This window comes from Aphelocoma coerulescens, unplaced genomic scaffold, assembly GCF_041296385.1.
Source record: "Aphelocoma coerulescens isolate FSJ_1873_10779 unplaced genomic scaffold, UR_Acoe_1.0 HiC_scaffold_39, whole genome shotgun sequence".
Lineage (NCBI taxonomy): Eukaryota > Metazoa > Chordata > Aves > Passeriformes > Corvidae > Aphelocoma > Aphelocoma coerulescens.
Genome location: NW_027183733.1, coordinates 2,084,328 through 2,104,546, shown reverse-complemented (window position 1 = coordinate 2,104,546; position 20,219 = coordinate 2,084,328). Strand labels below are relative to the sequence as shown.

The 20,219-nt window shown below is 54.2% G+C and overlaps 1 protein-coding gene across 1 annotated transcript in view; it reads left to right on the top strand.

The window, feature by feature from the left end:
- LOC138101666 (centrosome-associated protein CEP250-like) overlaps nucleotides 1-20,219 on the top strand; it is a 68,137-nt gene that overhangs the window by 8,990 nt on the left and 38,928 nt on the right. Inside the window, exons 5-16 of the mRNA XM_068999440.1 lie at nucleotides 3,151-3,344; nucleotides 4,640-4,767; nucleotides 4,957-5,126; nucleotides 5,862-6,041; nucleotides 6,651-6,785; nucleotides 7,062-7,205; nucleotides 7,662-7,942; nucleotides 9,141-9,300; nucleotides 9,879-10,122; nucleotides 10,734-10,888; nucleotides 11,821-12,159; nucleotides 12,565-12,720. Of these exons, the coding sequence (XP_068855541.1) occupies nucleotides 3,151-3,344; nucleotides 4,640-4,767; nucleotides 4,957-5,126; nucleotides 5,862-6,041; nucleotides 6,651-6,785; nucleotides 7,062-7,205; nucleotides 7,662-7,942; nucleotides 9,141-9,300; nucleotides 9,879-10,122; nucleotides 10,734-10,888; nucleotides 11,821-12,159; nucleotides 12,565-12,720 (2,286 nt within the window). The remainder of the gene's footprint in view (nucleotides 1-3,150; nucleotides 3,345-4,639; nucleotides 4,768-4,956; nucleotides 5,127-5,861; nucleotides 6,042-6,650; nucleotides 6,786-7,061; nucleotides 7,206-7,661; nucleotides 7,943-9,140; nucleotides 9,301-9,878; nucleotides 10,123-10,733; nucleotides 10,889-11,820; nucleotides 12,160-12,564; nucleotides 12,721-20,219) is intronic.

Sequence of the window (20,219 nt, the reverse complement as noted above, 5' to 3'; positions counted from 1 at the left end):
GCATTCTTCTGAATAAGGAGGAAAAGATGTCGTAGTCATGTCAAAGCCAGTTAGTGCTGAGGCTGCTGGTTTTCCTCCATGCTGGAGTTTTGTGCCCTGTAGTTCTCAATGTCCACACTGTCTCTATGGACATTGCATGGTCTGGGCAATTCCTCGTGTCCAAACCCACGTCCAGATTTCAAATACCTGGACCTGGAACGAGAGGTGAGAAGGCCAAGTTTGCTGTTAATAGAAAGGTGTTTGGCCTTGGCCATCAGAGAGCAGCCAGTGGGGAGAAAAGAGAGAAAAGCAAAGTGCTGATGCAGATAAGGACGTGTGCCTGCAAGGGGAGAACTCGTCCTGAGTGGCAGCAGAGAATGACAGACTGATGTGGCCATTGCTGCTCCAAGAGAGGGCAGTGGGGCTCTCGGGGATGGTGCCATGGAAACTCTACACAGGAGAGCTCAAAAACCACTCCTGTCACCCCAGCTGCAGGGAATGAAATGTTGGGGGTGTTTGCTCTTCCCTTTCTCCCTGCTGGAGAGCACATCCTCATGGCACCGCCTAAATCCTGCTTAGCGTGGACTTGGAATCCTGGCTGCAGTTCTGGCAGCTGCTCCCCAAAGGAACACTCGAGTGGAGCTGCAAGAGGTCGGGGAAGGGCAGAAAGGGAGCTGGGATGGGCTGAGTGAGCTGGGAAAGACTCAGCGTCAAGGGCGGTCCCAGCAAAGGTCTGAGGCATCCCGAGAGGCAGAGAGAGAGGGGCAGCCTTTGCCTGCCTGTGGCAGGAGTCCTGATCTGGTATGAAAAGCAAACTGAGAGAGGGAATGAGTGACCTCCCTGTTTTGGCAGCGTGAACGGGAATTGTACGAGGAGCAGATGAGAGATCTGAAAAAGAAGAATGAAATGAAAACACCGGAGATGCGAAGTGTCAAGGAAAACACCCAACAACTGGAAGTGGAGAGGGAAGCCAAGCAGGAACAGTTGGAGCATGGGGCTGCTGCTTTGAAGGAATGGCAAGAGACCGCTCAAGTCCTGAGTGTTGCACTGACCAAGAGTGAAATTTCCAAAGGGGCTCTGAAGAAAGACCTGGACATCTTGAAGGAAAGGCTTTGTCTCCAGGTAGGCACTGGCACTGATCTTCAGTCCACTGCAACGTCTCTCAAAGATTCCAATGAAGTTTCCCATGAAGAGGTGGGATTCTAAATCCCTGTCAGTCTAGGCCTGCTTGGGCAAAGCAGCCCGGGCTGCAGCAGGCAGCCTTGTGTGTCTGCCTGGCTCCAGCCAGAGACCATTGGCTGCCAGATTGTTTGCTGGCATGCCTGGAATGACTGAGGCAGCTCTGGAGCTGCTGTTCAAATCAGCTCCAGGCCAAAAGCTGGGCATGGGGAATTGCTTCTCCTGTGCCCAGGCAAGGGCAGGCAACACGTGTGGGTTGGATTTGGTGTGGAAAGGAATGGAGCAGGTGAGCAGAGTGATGGACTGAAGTGAGCAGAGTTCTGTAGCGAGGGCTGAAGAGCAGCTGCACTGCTGGAGCTTCGAGGATGCTTCCCGAGATGGAGATTTCTGAGGGACAGCTCTTGTGGTGTTTGAAATAAGGGAATCATCTCCTCTCTGAATACCCAGCAGGCTGTTGGAGCAGAGGGCAAGCGGCTGTCTGAGCACTCCAGGAGGGGTGTGGAATGTGTGCGGGACCAGGTTGCAGCAGCAGCAAAAGACAAGCCAGAGAAGCGTGAGCTCAGGAGAACTTTTGAGGTAAAGTGGGCTTTCACTGCCTCTGCAGAGCCTCAGGCTCCTCTGGATCATGACTCGTGTGCCCAGGCAGTGCTTTGGAGTCCTCTGCTTGTTTCCTTGCCTCTCCCTGTCCCTGCTGTGGGCACACCACTTTGTTTGTTCTCTCTGTTGTGGCAGCCCATGGCTTTCACAAAGGCACCTTCACTCCGCTGCCTCCCTCCCTGGCCCCGTGTCCCCGGACACACACTGGCCTCTCCTGCACAGCCCCCAGCGAGAGCTCTTTGCCCCCAGTGCTGTCTGGTGCAATTGAGGGTCTGTGAGCAGAGATCTCCTTGCCTTGATGTCCAGAGGTCCTTTTGCCCCATGTTTGCTGACAGGTTTCTGTGACCCTTTCTCCCATCCAACCTGCAGGTGGAACCTGAAGGGAGGAGTGTCCAGAGAATCTTTGGGAATGTTTACCTCTCGGATACCATTAGAGTGGATGCTCCCCCGTCTTCCCAGCACAGCAGGTCGACTTCTGGACAGGTGAGAACATCATCTTCCTTGGTGGGAGGAACACAACCCTTGGCAAGGCACATGTCCCTCAGAAAGCAGAGTAGCAGCTGTGAGCTGAGCTGTTTTCCCCAAGCCAGGCAAGCCCTGAGCGCTGCTCCCAGGGCTGGCAGCTCCTCTGCTCCAGAGCAGACAGAGGGCACCGTGCTGGAGCTGCTGTGGCTGCACCCGCTGCAGAGCCAGCAGGAGGTGGGAGCAGCTGGCTCTCTGCTGCCAGCCAGCCCAGCAGCCACAAGCCCGTGGTGTCAGGAAAGAAGAGTTGGAGGAGTTTCGTGGCCTCAGCAGTGCTTGAAGGCTCATTCTCCCCGTGGGCTTCGTTGCCCACATTGTGCTCTGCTCCCATGTGGAATGCTCTGAAGTTTGGGAGAAGGAGAGTTTGCTCCCTGTCCCTGGGCTGGCTGTGCAGGAGCTTGCTGTTCAGATCAGCTCCAGGCCAAAAGCCGGGCATGGGGATCTGCTTCTCCCTTGCCCAGGCAAGGGGAGGCAACACGTGGGGGTGAGCAGTGATGGACTGAAGTGAGCAGAGTTCTGTAGCGAGGGCTGAACAGCAGCTGCACTGCTGGTGCTTAGAGTCAAGTGTATTGGCAGTTGTGGAAGATGCAGTATTTTTGGGTGACAACACAGAATTTGGGGCAGGGATGTTTGTTGGGAAGGAGCAATCTGGTGCCAGGCAAGCCAGCAGGGCCTGACACAGCACTTCCAAGGTAACAGTGCCAGAGGCTTTTGGCAGCCCAGGGTATCGGAGCTGCAGAGGGCAGATGCTGTGAAACTTTGAGCCCAGAGCACGGGAGCTCCCTGTCCTCTGGCTGCCTGCGAGGTGGCACTGGCTGGCTCTGCACAGGGCTCCTGAGGAAGGGCTCGAGCTGTACCTTGTCCTGCTTCCAGGTTTCCCAGGAGCAAGAGTCATTGAGCAGGGCTCTGGAGCAGCTGCACCAGGAGCCCTCTGGCCAAGGGCACGCACTGGCCCAGGTGTGCAGAGAGAAGGAGCTGCTGGGCCGGGAGAAGGCTGCCCTTGAGGGCCGACTGGCAGCCATGGAGCGTCACCAACAAGACCTTTCCAAGCAGCTGGCAGAGACCAGGTAAAGGCAGGGAGGAGACCCTTTCCGGATGCTTTTACCTTGCATGGACAGAAAATGGAAGTCTCAAGAAAAAGAAATATGCCACAATGTGAAGGTTATTTTTCTGACATCTAAAGCCAGCAAAGCTGTTGTGAGCCTTGGGCTCCTGTTTGTGCCGCCAAGCACACTCGTGTGGGAAGTCAAAAGCAAGCCACCCGGCCCTGAATTGAGTAGTACTTAAACCATGCAGCTGTTGAGTGAAACCTCAAGTTTCTCTTGGGTTTAGTTCCTTGTGCTGGGCATTGAACATCCCTCTTTCCTTCCTAAGTAGCTTGACACAATCCTGATCTTCAGAACTGAAGCTTCATCTTCAGAACTCCAGGCTCTGACCTTGGGATGTTGGCAGTAGCATGCTGCCATTCAGGGGGAAGCCAGAGGCTCCTGCTGAAAATGCTGAGGGCCTTCTGCTTCCAAGCACACTCTTGAGAAGTGTGAGGCAGGACCTAGAGCTGCTTAGAGAGCAGCAGGGAAACCTCTTTGGAATTGTTGACAGCCCCTGGGGATTCTTGCTGTGTTGATGGGCACCCACCTGTCAAACCTGCCAAGGTCCTTTTGGATGGTCCCTCTCACTCTCCAAAGAAGGACAAGACTTGGGCTACTGCCTGCTTAGCTGGCAACACTAAAAGAAAGGTGGCAAGTCTATTCCTTGACCGTGCAGGAGCTTAAACTGCAGTCTCTGCATTCAGGTAGTTGTTGTTCAGACAACATGGTGTTCTGAATTTTTACAAGTGCTGCCATGACCATGAGATTTTACTGTATCATGCAAAGTAGTTCTGAAGTCTCTTAAATACAGAGTGTCTGGAAAATTATGTACCTTTATGTCCATGATGAAGAGAGTTAACAAGTCAGGAGTGAGCCAGGACGAGAGTCTGTTCTGTCCCCCTGCAGAGCAGCTTGGAAGTGCTGATGAGAGAAGGGCTGTGAGCAGAGGCTGGGCTTTTGCTCCTCGGCCCAGCCTGTGTGGGCACAGCTAGCCAGGGTCATAGGTCAGGAAGAGCAGCTGAAGGTTCGGCTGTTGAGGTCACGTTGGGCTGGGCTGTCTGTGCTGTGCCAGGCCATAAGGAAGGCCTGGGCACTCCCTCAGAGGGCCCTGCTTTGCTACTGAAATGGCACAAATGGGCCTTCTCTGTACAAGTTTCCATGCGACCCGTTTTGCATTCTCAGGCCTGGGCATCTTGAGCCACGTTGTCCTGGAATAACTGCCCGGGAGTGTCAGGAGCGAGCAGCTCATGTCTCTCCGTATTTGCAACCTGTAGGTCAGCGAAGGAGAGCCTGGAATCCAGCCTGTTTGCTGCTCAGCAGCAGATATCCCAGCTGGAGATCACCAGCAACCATCTGGAGGCTCAAGTGCTCACAGTCACACAGGCCAAGGAGGCGCTACAAGGTGAGAACCTCGTGTGCTTTGTTTGTGGTGCCGCCCCACCTAGAGAAGCTGCTGTAAAGCCTCCTCTGTCTGCAGGGCTTCTGAGGAGCGGTGGCGCTGGAGGCAGGGCCCTCCTACGCTGACACTGAAAGGGCCTGAGTCAGTAAAGGCAGTAAAGACTCTGAATCTTGCTGTTGGTCGTGTTTGCAGGAGAAGTGAAGTGCCTCCAACGTGAGCTGGAAGCAGAGAGAGCTCTCAGGAAGCAGGAGCAGGAAGACACAGCACAACAGCTCTTGCAGGTAGAGCAGCAGTGTCACAAAAGCCTCAGGCTTCAGGGAACTGCTCAGCAGGTGGAAATAAACAAGCTCCTGCAAGACCTGGTAGGTGACAATACGCTTCTGAATTGTCCAAGCTGGCCCTGGGGGCTGGTTTAGCACCAGCAGAGCCTGAGGGTGTGAAAGGGCAGCAGTCCTCTGCCAGAGGCCTCCCGCTGCTGGGCCGGGCAGGAGAGGCGGCGGCTCGGACTTGGAGGCGCGTGAAGACCCACAGGATGGTGCTGGGCCAGTAAATGCAGCCACGGCTTCCGTGAGGGCGTAAGGCGAGTTCCAGAGCAGCTTGGGCAGTGCCCACCCAAAGCGTGGCGGCCCAGGGCAGGATCTTCCCCGAGTCCCACCTGCCACGGAGCAGATGCCAGCGTGGAGCAGATGCCAACAGTGCTGCTGGCTGCAGGCGTGGGAACTCGGTTCCTGTCTTGCTGTGCTCCCACGGTGGACAGAGGGATTAGCTTTGGGCTGGAAGCAAATGGAACAGGCCCCGGTCCTTCAGTCCTTGTGACTGGGGCATCAGGGTGCCAGAAGGTGACACCTCCTTTTCTGAATGGTTGGACTCAATGCTTGTGCAGGTCTTTCCCAACAGAAATGATTCCATGGTTCTGGGATCCTTGCACCTGCTGAGCCTCCTTTTAAATTCCCTGACAGGACACGGTTTCTGGAGAGCAGAGAACCAGTGCTGTTGTCTTTTCAGGTTGGGGTTTGTGGGAGGGATGAAGCTTCACGTTTTTCAGCGAGGAGCTTGCCTGGGGACTTCAACTTGAAGATTTTTCCAAACCTCCTCAGGCAATTGAGCGGGAAAGGTACCATGCAGACATACAGGAGATGCTGCAGCAATGGGGAAAAGAGAAGGCAGAGAGAGAGCAGGAGCACCAGAAGGTGCTGTTTGAGATGAGGCAGAAAGTTGCCACCCTGCAGGCTCAAAGACAAGAGGAACAAACTAGATTTGAAAATGCCAAGCGAGAGGTAATGATTGTGCAAGGAGAACTGGTGTGATTTTTTGCAAGGCTGGAGCTGTGGGAGATGGCAGGCTATGGGGCTGTGTGGAGCATGCCCTCCATGTCTTCTACATTGAATTTGGGGAGGTGAAAGGTGAACAGGGCTATCTTTGGGCCCAGGAATGAGCCCTCTCACAGGAAGCCCGGCAGAAACATCAGCTTTCCGTTGGGATTTTTGTGCTGCTCTTGTGCTCTGTTTTCCTAAGACTTACCTCGGAGGATCTTCACTGTTCTCTTAAGGGTCCTCTTTTGGTGTGTACTGGTCGGTGTCCATAGCCAAACTGAGTTTGTAGGACTTTTCTTTTGTGGGCACAGGGAGGGCGCAGCGGGAACGCTGACAAGAGACAAATCTTTTTAAAGACTCGCCTGGAGTATTTCTGAACAGCAACCCAGAGATGTCTCCTGGGCTGTGTTCTAAGTCACTTCCTGGGAAGCTGTGTCCCCCCCAGGGCAGACAGTGGCCCAGGGGAGCAGCAGCCGAGTGCTCTGAGAGCGCGTGAGCCCATCAGTCTTTGCCTCTTGCCACACAGAGTTTGCAGGGGAAGTGTCAAGCCCTCTGCTCTTTCCTTCTGTGCAGGTCCTGCTGGAAAAGCAGAAGGAGAAGAATTCTTTATCAGAGACACTGCTCCAAACTCGGGGACAGCTAAGCCAAGCCTGCCAGCAGGTGCAGCAGCTCAGGCAGGAGGTGAAAGAGCAGCAAGAGAAGGGGCAGGTAAGTCTGAGCAGGCAGGGAACAGAGTGCAGGGCAGTGGCAAGGGCACAAAAGGCAGGTGCTGGGAGTCAGGAGGCAAGGGCTGCTTCAGGCCCTGGCAGCACAGAGCCTGGCAAGCTCCAGAGCTCAGGCCCGGGAAGCAAGGCTTACAATGGAAGCAGAGCTGGGTAGAGAAGCCAAAAGAAGTCGCTGAAGGAATGGGATTTTGAGAGAGCAAGTGGGAAAAGCTGAGCCTGAGGGCAGGTCGCAGGAAGTTGCTCTGCATTTTGTTGCCAGACCATCCAGGCAAAGCTGCAAGCTGAGCTGCAGAAAGCTCGGAGGGGAATCCAGGCAGCGCAGAAGAGGCACAAGGAAGAACTACGAGGCATCAAAGAGGAAATGAATCTCCTCCTTGAGCAGAGGGAGGCTCTACAAAAGCAGGTGAGTGAAACAGCAGAGGCACCGCAGCATCCAGCAGGGGGTCTGTGCCCTTCTTGCTTTTCCATGGCAGAGCAGCAGCTGCTGGGGTGGTCCCTGGGGCTGCCTCGTGCTCTGGGCTCCTTGGCAGCTGCTCTGAAGGACCCTCGGTGCTCTGCTGAATCTCAGCTGCTGCCCTGGACAGCTGGGCTAGTCCTCTGGGCTGTTGGCCAGCAACCATCAGCACGGATTCCTGCTGGCCTCTTCTTGCTGGCCTTGGTGTGGGAGGTGCTTTTTCAGGTGCCCTTGGTGGGCCACGTAGAGATTGAAACAAGTTGTCCGTATGCATTGTGAATCTGGTGCTCTGAGGACAGGGAGAAATGGAAAGTTGGCCTTTGCCTTTTCTCACAGCCTCTGCTGTGGCTGACAGTGACAGGCTGTGGCTGTAGCCTCTGACTGCTTTGTTCTGTTTGACTGGAGGTGGGAGAGTTGACATCTCAGCTGGCAGCCTCCAGAGAGTCCCAGGCAACGATTGTTCAGAGAGCCCGGCAAGATGTGAGGGAGGCCCAGAAGCAGTCAAGGCAGAAGCTGTTGCAGGTTGAGCAGCTCCAGAAGATGCTGGAGGAGGCAGAACATCAGAACAAGGAGCTGCAAGTGCACCTGAAGAACTTGGAGATGGAAAGGAGTCAATGGGAAGAAGTGGCACGCCAAAATTCGGGACTTTGGGCTTCCTTGAACACCCTAGAGAAGGAAAAAGCCAGGTAAATGAAAGCCTGTGGGACTCTGCCTTGTGGGAATGGATTCCCTCTTTGCCATCTTTGCACCTGCCAGGGGCTCTGGCAGCATTTCCTACGTGGCAGAGTTCTGAACTCTCCGTGCAGACGCGTCTCGTTATCTGGATGTTGTGTTTCATTTTCTTTTCTTTCAAGCCTTCAGTTAGAGTTTTTCTGAAGACAAAGGCTTTTGGAGTAGCTCTTTCCCTCTAGGGGTGTGTTCTGTTGTGAGGTGGGTGTGCTAACACTGCCCAAGCTGCAGTGTAAGGAGCTGGACACATCCAGCAGCTCCGCCTTGGGTCCTGTAACTTGAAGCCTTTGGGATCTGGAGCAGCCTGGCATCCTGATGCCTTTGCTTGGCAGAACCATCTCAAGGCCCTGATTGCTGACCTAGGCCAGATTCCCCTCAAAGGCACCCAAGAACCAAGAATGTCTCTGTTGCATCGTTCCTCAGAAAATGCCCCCAGGTGCCTGGGGGGGCTCAAGCAGGGTCCCTGCCAGCCTCCAGAGTCACAGGCAATACTGACTGTGCAAAGAATGCAAGAGACAAGACCAAGGTTAGCGGGGCCCCTCCAGCTGACCAAGTCCTGCCGGTCTTCAGTGCCACAGGATTCTTCTTTCGAGAAGAAGACAAAGAAAGGGCAGGGCCCTCTTGCTTGCCTGCAGGTTTCTGCATCTTCCATCAGGTTGTGCTCCAAGGCTCTGTTGCCACTTCTGCTATCGGCCTTTGTTTCTCCAGCTGGAAGTAGGATGGGTGCTGGTAAATCTTAGGGAACTTCCCCGAGATCCTCTGGCTGTAGGGTGCTGCTCCTCCTACCTGGACATACAAGATGGGGCAAGGAAATGTCTCTTCCATGTTGACCAAACCTTTCCCCCTTGGAGCCTGGGTAGTCAGAAGAAAACTCTTCCTCTCCCCTAATCTCTTCATGGCAAGACTTTGTTAGGTCTATATTCACATTCCCATCTCAAGAAGAAGGTAGGACATGTAGGCAGGAACTCCCCATTCTTTCATGAATAAAAGCAGAGTGGGCACATGCTGGGCTGTGACTGCAGGGGGAACAAACAAACAGCCACGTTGTTTAGACAAACCTCATCAGACAGAGCAGTTTTCCCCGAGGTGGTGCGAGTCCTAAGAGTTCCTAAAATGTGATACCGTGTAGTAATGAGTTGCATGCTTCCCTTTTAGGCTGCTTCTGTCTCTGGAGGAAAAGAACCTGTGCCTCAGAACACTGGAAGAAAAGAACCAGGCACTGAACAATCAGGTGTCTCAATTTCGTTCTGCTCTTCGCGAGGCCGAGCAGCTCTGTGCAAACCGCACAGGACAAGTGCTGAAGCTCAACACCCAGGTAATCTGTGCCCTGGCGTCCTCTTCTCCAGGGACACACATCATCACCTTTGGCTTGGAGGCCCCAACTGCTTTCTCCTCCCAGCAGCATCCACTGCTGCCGTGTTCTGCCCTGGGGTGCTGCTGCACCCACAGGCCAAGGCTGGATCTGGTGTCTGCTGCCGATGTTTTCCTCCGTTCTCTCCCGGGTCCCAGCAGGAAATGTGGGAGGAGAAGCAGCAGCAGACTCCTTTGGAGCTTCTCCATCCCTCTGTTAGCAGTGTTGTCCCAGATGGAGTTGGTGCCTGTGCTGGGCACCGAGCAATGTGGGCACACAGACGTGGCTATGGCAGGCTGGGGAGGGCACTTCCAGCGCAGCCAGTTCAGCCGGTGTTCAGAGCTGCAGCCTCAAGGATGCCCATTGGCTCCCTTTCCCTATTTTCAGGACACTTGTTTCCATTGGAATCCTTGGCTCTGTGCCTTCTGTTTTGGGCATGTTTTTTTGCCTGAAATCATTTCTCCTTTGTTGCTTGCTCTACTGCCTGCTCTGCTGCCTCAGGAGCAGCCCTGTCCCTGAGGCTCTGTGCATCCATCTTCCAGATGCCGGCCGAGCTGGAAGCAGTGATCGAGAAGGCGGCTCCCCAGCCTACTCAGGAGAAGCAGGAGCTGGAAACTGAGGGGTCTGAGCTGCATGTGAGGCTCCAGAGCTCTGAGGAAAGAGCAGAGGCCATGGCCACGCAGTGTAAGACTTTGGAGCTGGAGCTGAGGGAGGTGCAGGCTCAGATAGACCATCTGAAGGCTCGCAACCAGGAGCTGCAGCAGGAGTTGGAGGAAAGTGAGCAAGGTAGAGCTTCTCCTCTCGCACCCACTGCCCCATCCTGTCTTGCCAGCAGGGCTCTCTGATCCCATGCAGAGGAAAAGTGCCCAGAGATGGCAGAGGGGAAGAACAACCAGCAGGAGATTTCTCCATCCAGTGCCAGTGAAAGCTTTTTCTCGAGAAAGATGCTGTGGCTGGCAGTGCCATCTGGCTGTGCTATGGCTGATCCCGTGCACAGGTGGTGCCTTTCAGGTGCTGTGTCTGTGCTGAGGAGCTGTAGCTGGATGCCTCAGCTCGATTCCCCCCAACTCCAGGCCCTGCCAGAGCCCCCAGGCTATTGGCCTCTCTGGAGCAGGGCTGCACAGGCATCCCCGCTCCTTTGTCTCTCTTGGACTGCTCACTCTGCACAAGCCCAAGAGTAAAGACACTTTCCTATTCCTCTGAACCTTGCCCCTTGGATTCCTGCTTTTTTCTCTGCCTTGAAGTTTCCTTCATTTCTGTCAGCTTTGGAAGCCCTTGTGGCCTTAGGGGCTGGCAAACACAGGCAGGCCAAGAAGACAGTGCTGTTGTCCCTGCAGGATGCACATCAGTTTGCCTTTGCTTTGCTGTTCTCATTCTCCTTCTCCTTCCTGCCGCAGCGATGTGGAGGGCAGAACACCAGAAGACCTCTCGAGAAACTGCCCTGGAGAAAGAGGCCATTGCCCTGAAGGAAGAGGGTGTGACTCTTTGTCAGGAGGTGGCATCTCTGCAGAGGAAACTGGAGAGCCTGGAGAAGGAAAGGAAGGATGTGCTGGTGAGAACGGCAGATGCCATGAAGGGCCATTTCCTAGCTATGTTTGGCCCTTGTGTTAATAGTTCTAAGGAGCACCTCTTTCCAGCTGAGCTTTTCAAACTGCATTCTTCTGAATAAGGAGGAAAAGATGTCGTAGTCATGTCAAAGCCAGTTAGTGCTGAGGCTGCTGGTTTTCCTCCATGCTGGAGTTTTGTGCCCTGTAGTTCTCAATGTCCACACTGTCTCTATGGACATTGCATGGTCTGGGCAATTCCTCGTGTCCAAACCCACGTCCAGATTTCAAATACCTGGACCTGGAACGAGGGGTGAGAAGGCCAAGTTTGCTGTTAATAGAAAGGTGTTTGGCCTTGGCCATCAGAGAGCAGCCAGTGGGGAGAAAAGAGAGAAAAGCAAAGTGCTGATGCAGATAAGGACGTGTGCCTGCAAGGGGAGAACTCGTCCTGAGTGGCAGCAGAGAATGACAGACTGATGTGGCCATTGCTGCTCCAAGAGAGGGCAGTGGGGCTCTCGGGGATGGTGCCATGGAAACTCTACACAGGAGAGCTCAAAAACCACTCCTGTCACCCCAGCTGCAGGGAATGAAATGTTGGGGGTGTTTGCTCTTCCCTTTCTCCCTGCTGGAGAGCACATCCTCATGGCACTGCCTAAATCCTGCTTAGCATGGACTTGGAATCCTGGCTGCAGTTCTGGCAGCTGCTCCCCAAAGGAACACTCGAGTGGAGCTGCAAGAGGTCGGGGAAGGGCAGAAAGGGAGCTGGGATGGGCTGAGTGAGCTGGGAAAGACTCAGCGTCAAGGGCGGTCCCAGCAAAGGTCTGAGGCATCCCGAGAGGCAGAGAGAGAGGGGCAGCCTTTGCCTGCCTGTGGCAGGAGTCCCGATCTGGTATGAAAAGCAAACCGAGAGAGGGAATGAGTGACCTCCCTGTTTTGGCAGCGTGAACGGGAATTGTACGAGGAGCAGATGAGGGATCTGAAAAAGAAGAATGAAATGAAAACACTTGAAATTTCAAGAAAGGAAACAACGCAACAATTGGACGCTGAAAATGAAAGAAAACAGGAGGAGTTGGAGCATGGGGCTGCTGCTTTGAAGGAAGGCAGAGGAAATGCTCAAGTCCTGTGTGCTCCACTGGCCAAGTGTAAAATTGCCAAAGAGGCTCTGAAGAAACACTCAGCCTTTCTGCAGGGAAAGAGTCATCCCCAGGTAGGCACTGGCACTGATCTTCAGTCCACTGCAACGTCTCTCAAAGATTCCAATGAAGTTTCCCATGAAGAGGTGGGATTCTAAATCCCTGTCAGTCTAGGCCTGCTTGGGCAAAGCAGCCCGGGCTGCAGCAGGCAGCCTTGTGTGTCTGCCTGGCTCCAGCCAGAGACCATTGGCTGCCAGATTGTTTGCTGGCACGCCTGGAACGACTGAGGCAGCTCTGGAGCTGCTGTTCAAATCAGCTCCAGGCCAAAAGCTGGGCATGGGGAATTGCTTCTCCTGTGCCCAGGCAAGGGCAGGCAACACGTGTGGGTTGGATTTGGTGTGGAAAGGAATGGAGCAGGTGAGCAGAGTGACGGACTGAAGTGAGCAGAGTTCTGTAGCGAGGGCTGAAGAGCAGCTGCACTGCTGGAGCTTCGAGGATGCTTCCCGAGATGGAGATTTCTGAGGGACAGCTCTTGTGGTGTTTGAAATAAGGGAATCATCTCCTCTCTGAACACCCAGCAGGCTGTTGTAGCAGAAGGCAAGCGGCTGTCTGAGCACTCCAGGAGGGGTGTGGAATGTGTGCGGGACCAGGTTGCAGCAGCAGCAGCAGACAAGCCAGAGAAGCGTGAGCTCAGGAGAACTTTTGAGGTAAAGTGGGCTTTCACTGCCTCTGCAGAGCCTCAGGCTCCTCTGGATCATGACTCGTGTGCCCAGGCAGTGCTTTGGAGTCCTCTGCTTGTTTCCTTGCCTCTCCCTGTCCCTGCTGTGGGCACACCCCTTTGTTTGTTCTCTCTGTTGTGGCAGCCCATGGCTTTCACAAAGGCACCTTCACTCCGCTGCCTCCCTCCCTGGCCCCGTGTCCCCGGACACACACTGGCCTCTCCTGCACAGCCCCCAGCGAGAGCTCTTTGCCCCCAGTGCTGTCTGGTGCAATTGAGGGTCTGTGAGCAGAGATCTCCTTGCCTTGATGTCCAGAGGTCCTTTTGCCCCATGTTTGCTGACAGGTTTCTGTGACCCTTTCTCCCATCCAACCTGCAGGATGAACATGAAGGGAGGAGAATCAGAACTTTTTGGAGAGTGTTCCCCCCAGACTACTTTACATTGCCTGTCTCCCAGTCTGACCAGAAAAATGCATCAACCTCTGAAAGACAAGAGTCCTCCAGTAGCTCAGGGGAGCTGCAGCCCCCGTGCTGAGGCACAGCCTGTGGAGAAAGGGGTCAGTGGCCAGAATGCGTGCTTTGGGAATCAGAGCTGGGTTCCTAAATCCTGTCGGAACTCTCTCTCCCAGACCTGTGGTGGCTGAGGGTTGTATGAGGGAAGGGTTTGCCAGCCATGAACTGGACTTGTTGATCATCTGAGCTCCGTTCAGGGGCAGTGTGGGAGCCTGTTCCTTTCCCCTTCCCCAAGGGCAGAGTGTTGGTGAGGGCTGGAGTTGGAGGCTGTGTCTGCCCCCACAGCCGGTACCGTGGGGCTGCGGATGCTCCTGCCCACGTGGGCTTGTCTGAGCTGGGCTTTCTGCCTCTTTCAGGTGTCCTTGCTGCAGTCACAGCTGGCCCGAGACCGGCAGGAACCCCTGGAGAGCTGTGCAGGGAGCAGGCAGGAGATGCTCTCGTTGAGTCACAAGGACCTCCTTACTTCCTAGGCTTGTCAGAGAGGAGACAGGGTGCAGCTGCATGCAGTCGTAGCCTCAGATTTTGTCCATAGTTTATGTTTAAAGGATTGCAGGTGTAATTGTAGGATTGTAGGATAATAGGTGTAATTGAACCTTTATACAACTGTGTTCCATAGGATGAAGGATATATTTATAGAAAAATAAAGTGTTTATTACGACTACACAAAAAGACCTTTATCAGAGTTATTGACTACCCAGTACAGAGAACTATAACTTCCGGTAGAGTGCATTATATTTGAAGCAACATGGAAGCAGTTATATTCAAGCCAGCAAAACCAATTAATAATTAAAGATTGATGCTTCTCACCCAAACCAATGACCGTGGGCAAATATTTCTGTCAGCCTCAAGGAGTGACCTTGAGGGGCATCCTCACTCCAGGGAGGAATCTGCAGATGGGAGACACGTGACATGAACCACTTTGGTGAGGGCAGGAGAATCCTGCCACATGTGGAGCTTTTGCATTTGTCCTTAGGAAACCTGTTTTTTCTCCGAGTCACAGAATCTCAGGCTGGGGGAGGCTGGAGGCACCTCTGGAGGTCACCTTGCCCAGCCCCCTGCTCCATCAGGGCCACCCAGAGCTGGCTGCCCAGGAGGTGTCCAGGCGGCTTTTGAATCTCTCCAGGGATGGAGACTCCACCACCTCCCTGGGCACCTGCACCAGTGCTCGGCCACCCTCCCAGTGGGAGGAATTCTTGATCCTGGAAACACTCAAGAACTGGCTGAGGATGAGAAGGTCAGGGGTTGAGGTCCTAGTTTAGAATAAGGTAACTTAGCAAGGTGAAAAGCAGAATCACAGCCCTGGCTGACAGGAGATCAACTGAGCGGGGAACTTGTGATCAACCTCATCTCAGAAAGCAGGAATGTGGAAGAAAAAATTGTGGAAGAAGAATCAAGTTATCCAGAAGGAGTGAACAGACATTGCTGTGGAAGCAGTAGGGGAGGGGGAGAATAGTCAGGGAGCTCTTGAGCCAGGCATCCACCAGGTCTGAGGACCAGAGGAAGCTACAGGAGCTGTCTGTCATCTTCAAAAAAGCCTGGCCATTGAAGGAGGTTCCTGAGAACAGCAAAGAGTGTTACACCAGTCTTAAAGATGGGCACAGAAGAGGATCTGAAGAACTACAGGCTAATCAGCTCCTTTGGAATCCCTGGGAAGGTGATGGAGCAAATGGTCCTGGACACCCTTTCAAGCAACTGCGAGGGAAGGGCACTGGGAAGAGCCAGCACAGATTTACCACAGGGGAAATCATGGCTGGCCGACCTGATGGACTCTGTGAATAATGGGGGACCAGGGAGGGTTTTGCTGACACTGCAAACCATTCAACAGCCACACAGTCTCCTTACAGCCGGACTGGTGAGGTACGGACCGAGTGAGCGGCCAAGTGAATGGAAAACTGCCCGAGCCAGCGGGCTCAGTACTGCTGGATCAGGTGCAGGAAGTGGCCAGGCTGTGGTGACACCACTCACTGATCCTCCCTGGAGCCGGTATTACTGTTGATTAACGACTAATATTTACATGCAGAGGATGTCTCCTCTAAGCAGATGTGTGTCATGAAACTTTACACCGGGTGTTTATTCCGTCAGGATCATACACATTCATTACAAGGTGCTTCCGGGCTAATACATAAACATTACTTTCCTAGAACTAATTTACCCACCTCTGCCCCTTACTGGAAGTCCTTTTATGGTCTTAGAGGGTTGTCTAAAGGGGTCTCTGGTGGTCGTATTCGCTGAGAGCCCCCAAAATTGGAAGTGACCTTGCCTTGAACTTCTCTTAGGGCATGCACTGGTGTTTCTTGTTACATAACTTTGTCACAAAACCCACTTAGGTTCCTTATTATCTGTTTGTCCACTGCTTTCAGCTCTGTTTAGCATCCTGTGTGTCTACTTTTACATTCTTTTATCTAATTTGCTAGTTAGTCTTTAAGCTCTATTTTGCAACCGAAAATTTCTATTCTCCATGTTGTCTGTCACAGTGAATGGCAGCGATGCATCTTCTGGAGAAGATGCATCTGGAGCCAGCCCCCATTTCTATGGTCCCTGAGGCTGACGGATGTGTCACGCACTGATGTCACGTCCAGCCTCAGCTCAGCTTGCATCCCTTGCCCAGACAGGGGAGACCCACAGGCAGGAGAGACAGAAGCCGTGTGCTCAGGCTACCCTGCCTTGAAGGCACATAAGCCTCCGCTTTCTACAGCTGCTCAAGGGTCAGGGCACCTGGCAGTGAGCCTTCAGCACCGAGTGATGGCATCCCACTTTTGCAGTCTTGGCCCAACTGGATGACCTGGTCTCCTCAGGAGCTGCCCTTTGGCCTTGTCAGGGACCACCCAATGGACATGATGCCGTGGCAGCTTGGCACCCCCTGGATTCGCCATCCCTAGCGTGATGTTTCTCCTCAGCATAGAATCCCCGACTGGTCTGGGATGGAGGGACCTCAAAGCTCATCCTATGCCACCCCTGGCCGTGGGCAGGGACATCTGCCTCCAGACCAGGTTGCTCCAAGGCCCCTCCAACCTGGCCTTGGACACTTCCAGGCATGGGGCAGCCACAGCTTCTCTGGGCACCCTGTGCCAGGGCCTCCCCACCCTCCCAGGGAAGAACTTCTTCTAACCCTGCCCTCTGGAATGGAAAGCCATTCCCCTTGTCCTGGCATTCCAGGCCCACTCCCCGCTCTCCTGGAGCCCCTTTAGGCACTGGAAATGGCTCTAAGGTCTCCCCGGAGCCTTCTCTTCTCCAGGCTGAACACCCGCAGCTCTCCCAGCCCGGCTCGGAGCAGAGGGGCTCCAGCCCTTGGAGCATCTCTGCAGCCTCTCTGAACTCACTCCAGCAGCTCCACATCCTTCTGATGCTGGACCCCAGGGCTGGAGGCAGCTCTGCAGGTGGGATCTCACCCAAGCAGGGCAGAGGGGCAGAATCCCCCTGTCCCCTGCTGCCCACGCTGTGAGGTCAGTCCAGGACATTGGGAGTTTCTGGGTGACAGTGCAAGGGGCTGGGGCACGTTGAGCTTTTTATGCACCAACACCCCCAAGTCCTTCTCCACAGGGCGACTCTCGATCCATTCTCCGCCCAGCCCGAGTCTGTGCTTGGGATTGCCCTGATCGCTCTGCCCCGCCCCTTTCTTCACCCGCCGGCCAATCAGCGCGCGGCTGCCCTTGGCAACAGAAGAAGCGCGGCAGCAGGGGCGGCTAACGCCAATCAGCGCGTGGCTCGGGAAGGGCTGAACCAATGGGAGCGCAGCGCGCCTCACGGCGACGACCAATCAGAGTGCGGTGGCCGTGAGGGACGGGCTGGGGCGGGGGGGGAATAGCGGCAAGAGAGGGAGAGGGGAGGAACATTGGGCGGCCTGGTGGGGCCCGCCCGCCGTTTCGGAGGCTCCCAAGCGCTTCAGCTGCCGTCGCACGGTCCCCCCTCCGCACCGATTTGCTTGAGAAGGGAGGGGCGGCTCCTGCCGAAACCGCGCTCGGGGAAAACTCCCCACAGGGGTTGGCTGTGCGAGGGGAGGGCGTGGGTGTGCACCAGCCGTCCCCGCCTCAGCAAAACGTCCCCTCAGGGGTTGGCTGGGCGGAGTCACGACAGGACGGGACGCTTCAGAAGGACCCAGAAAAGACCCCAAACCCCTTCGGAATGTCAGGAAAACTAACCCAAAACCACTGGAGGTTTATGTCCAAAAAGGAGACAGAGAAATCCTGTTACTCTATTCACATAAAGGGAGTGATCATGGTCATTTCCTGTGGGGTCTCTCAAATTGTTGGAGGATCCAGCCTTCTTTTTATCCTAATTTCCCGGCCACATTTCCCTCTGTCTTTCCCCGTTGGCTGAGGTACTTGAGAGGTACAGACTTCCCGAATTGCCTAGTAACATACCCCCTTCCAATGTGTACTCTCCCCTTCCCTCTCCCCCCCTCCCCCCTGTTTTCTTTTGCCTTGTGTTTCTGTTCTTTTTCTCTAAGTCCAGGGATTTAAGGCAGTCTTGAGTGAGTAACACTCCCTGTCAATTAGTGGAATTCCTATGGAATTTTTGGTTCCTCTTATTGAAGAAGGGGCAGTCAATAACTACCTCATGTAAGCACAAGTTAACTATTGGGAGACAGCAATGTTAGTTCAGACGGAAGATGTTCATTACAAAGCCTGAGAAGCCGAATTCACCCTAATCTTGTCAAGATAGAGGGGACAAGGATCATCTCAGAGATTGCTGAATCATCCCTCAAAGGACTACGCATGCCCAGGGAGAAAGGTGAAAAAGTTCACTGCGAGGATGACTACTGGCCTCCATCAGAAAGACCCCCGAGGAAGAGGAGAGGCCTTCCTCAGCGCGACCACCAGGACACACAGCGCATGCGTGGCCCATATGCTAATGACTTCCGAGAAATAATTTGTGTAACCACACCTGTCCCAAGGAATGTGATGAATATTCATAATTTAACCCTTAATACTGTGTTGTAGAGAGCACCAGGTGTGTGTGTTTGGAGGAGCGATCCCCACACACCCGGCGCGCCGAATAAAGCAAATACCCGCTTCTCTGACTCTGTCTCTGAAGTGTCTCCTGGCCCAGTTGCAGCACGATTCATTATTGCTTCTTTTACCTCTCAGTATGTGGCTTTATCTACAGCAGGCCCACAGTTTGTAAAGACAACTTCTCATTCTTGTCAGGAATTTAAACAAAACGGATGAAAATGGGAGTAAATGTGAATAAATATGAGTAATTTAGGATGATATTTATGTTGTATTTCAAAAGTGGAGGGTTAAAAGATCATTTGGGCATTAAAACACCTCAAAAAGACACAAAATGCCTCAACCACATTGGAAAGTTTTAATAAATGTGACTAAAATAGATCTAAATTGACTGAATTTGAATAAATTCAGGACATGGCATTATTTCTGGAATGTGGAGGATGAAAAGGCAATTTTGGTCCTAAAATGCCTCCAAAAAGCCCTGAAAAAGCACCTAGAAGCCTTAAGAGTCCCGAAGGAGAGCTCAGCTGCTCTCCAAAGGCCACAGGTTTCTGGGGGTTCTTATGGATTTGGGGGTGTCCCGGGGATCTCACCACAGGCCACCATGAGTCCCCAATGCCGGTGGCTCTGGGGAAGGCGCATTCCCGGGGTTCCCGAACCCCCCACACCCGAACCCTGCAGGGGGGGTCCAGTGGTGCCGATCCACATGGAACAGGTCGGTGCAGTTCACCCGGACACTGAACCTGCACAGGCGAGAGAGCGTGGCAGGGGTGGGGCAGGTGAGGGGCAGAGCAGGGCAGGGGCCAGGCAGGGGTGAGACAGGGTGGGAAGGATGAGGGGAAGGGTGCGGCAGGAATGAGCAAGGGGTGGGGCAGGGGTGGGGCAGGTGAGGGGCAGCCCAATAAGTGCCCCCAGAGACCCCGAGAGCTGTCGCAGGATCCCGTAACTCACCTCATGTCCCCCTGCTGAGGACCACCCAGAGACCTCCGGGACTCTGTACCCCCCATATCTTCCTCCCCAGCGCCCTCAGGACCTCCCAAGAGCCTCCCAGGACCCCCCCAGGATGCCCCGTACCTGTCAGTGGAAGGCTGCTGCCCCCCCTATCTCCCCACCAAAGACCCCCAGGACTCTGTACCCCCCATATCTTCCTCCCAGACCCCTCCAGAGCCCCCTTAAGACACCCCAGAACTTGGCAGATACCCCCCCAACCTGTCAGTGTAGGGCCCATACCCCCCAAGCCATCCCAGGGCCCCACAAAACTCCCCCCAGACCTCCCCGGACCCTCTACCCGACCATATCTCCCTCCTAGACTCCCCAGGACTCTGTATCCCACATACTCCTCCCATATCTCCCCCTAGATCCCCTCCCAGCCCTTCCCAGTACCCTCCCCAGGCACCCCCCTATATGTGGCAGTAGAGGGCTGGTGCCCCCCCGTAGACGAGGAGGGTTTGGGAGGAGGGTGGAAGACCATGGAGTAGCTGGTGGGGGGGGAGGGGGGGGCTTCCCCCCCACCCCTAAACCCCAACCACTCCCACAGATTCCCTCCCCCCTCCAGCGGGAACTGGAGCAGCTCAGGAGAAAACGTCCTCGGGTGTGCAGCCTGGGGACAGGACCCCCAAATCAGGGGGAAACCCCATGTTATAAACAACCCAGATCCAATATGGAAATGAGTTATTAAAAATTTTATTGAGAACTATAAAATTCAGCAAAGCAAAAGGGATTGTGCTGGGAGCATGGCCAGGGGCCAGAGGCTCAATCACAAAATGGTGGTGCTACCTTTTATACCCCTGTGGCTGCATCAGCCTTATGCACACTGATGTACAGTTTTGCATAGTCTCACCCCACGTCACTCTTTTAGGAGCCGGCGCAGTTCTGTTGCTGTGCTCGTCGGGGTCCTCGTTGGATGGAATCCCACTCCTTTTGTGAAAAACGAGGTTCACTCTGCTGTTAGGATTTAAAAGTTTAATAAAGGACAATAGGGGACAAAGACAATAAAGCAAAAGTCACGGCGCTGGGTGCTTTGGCA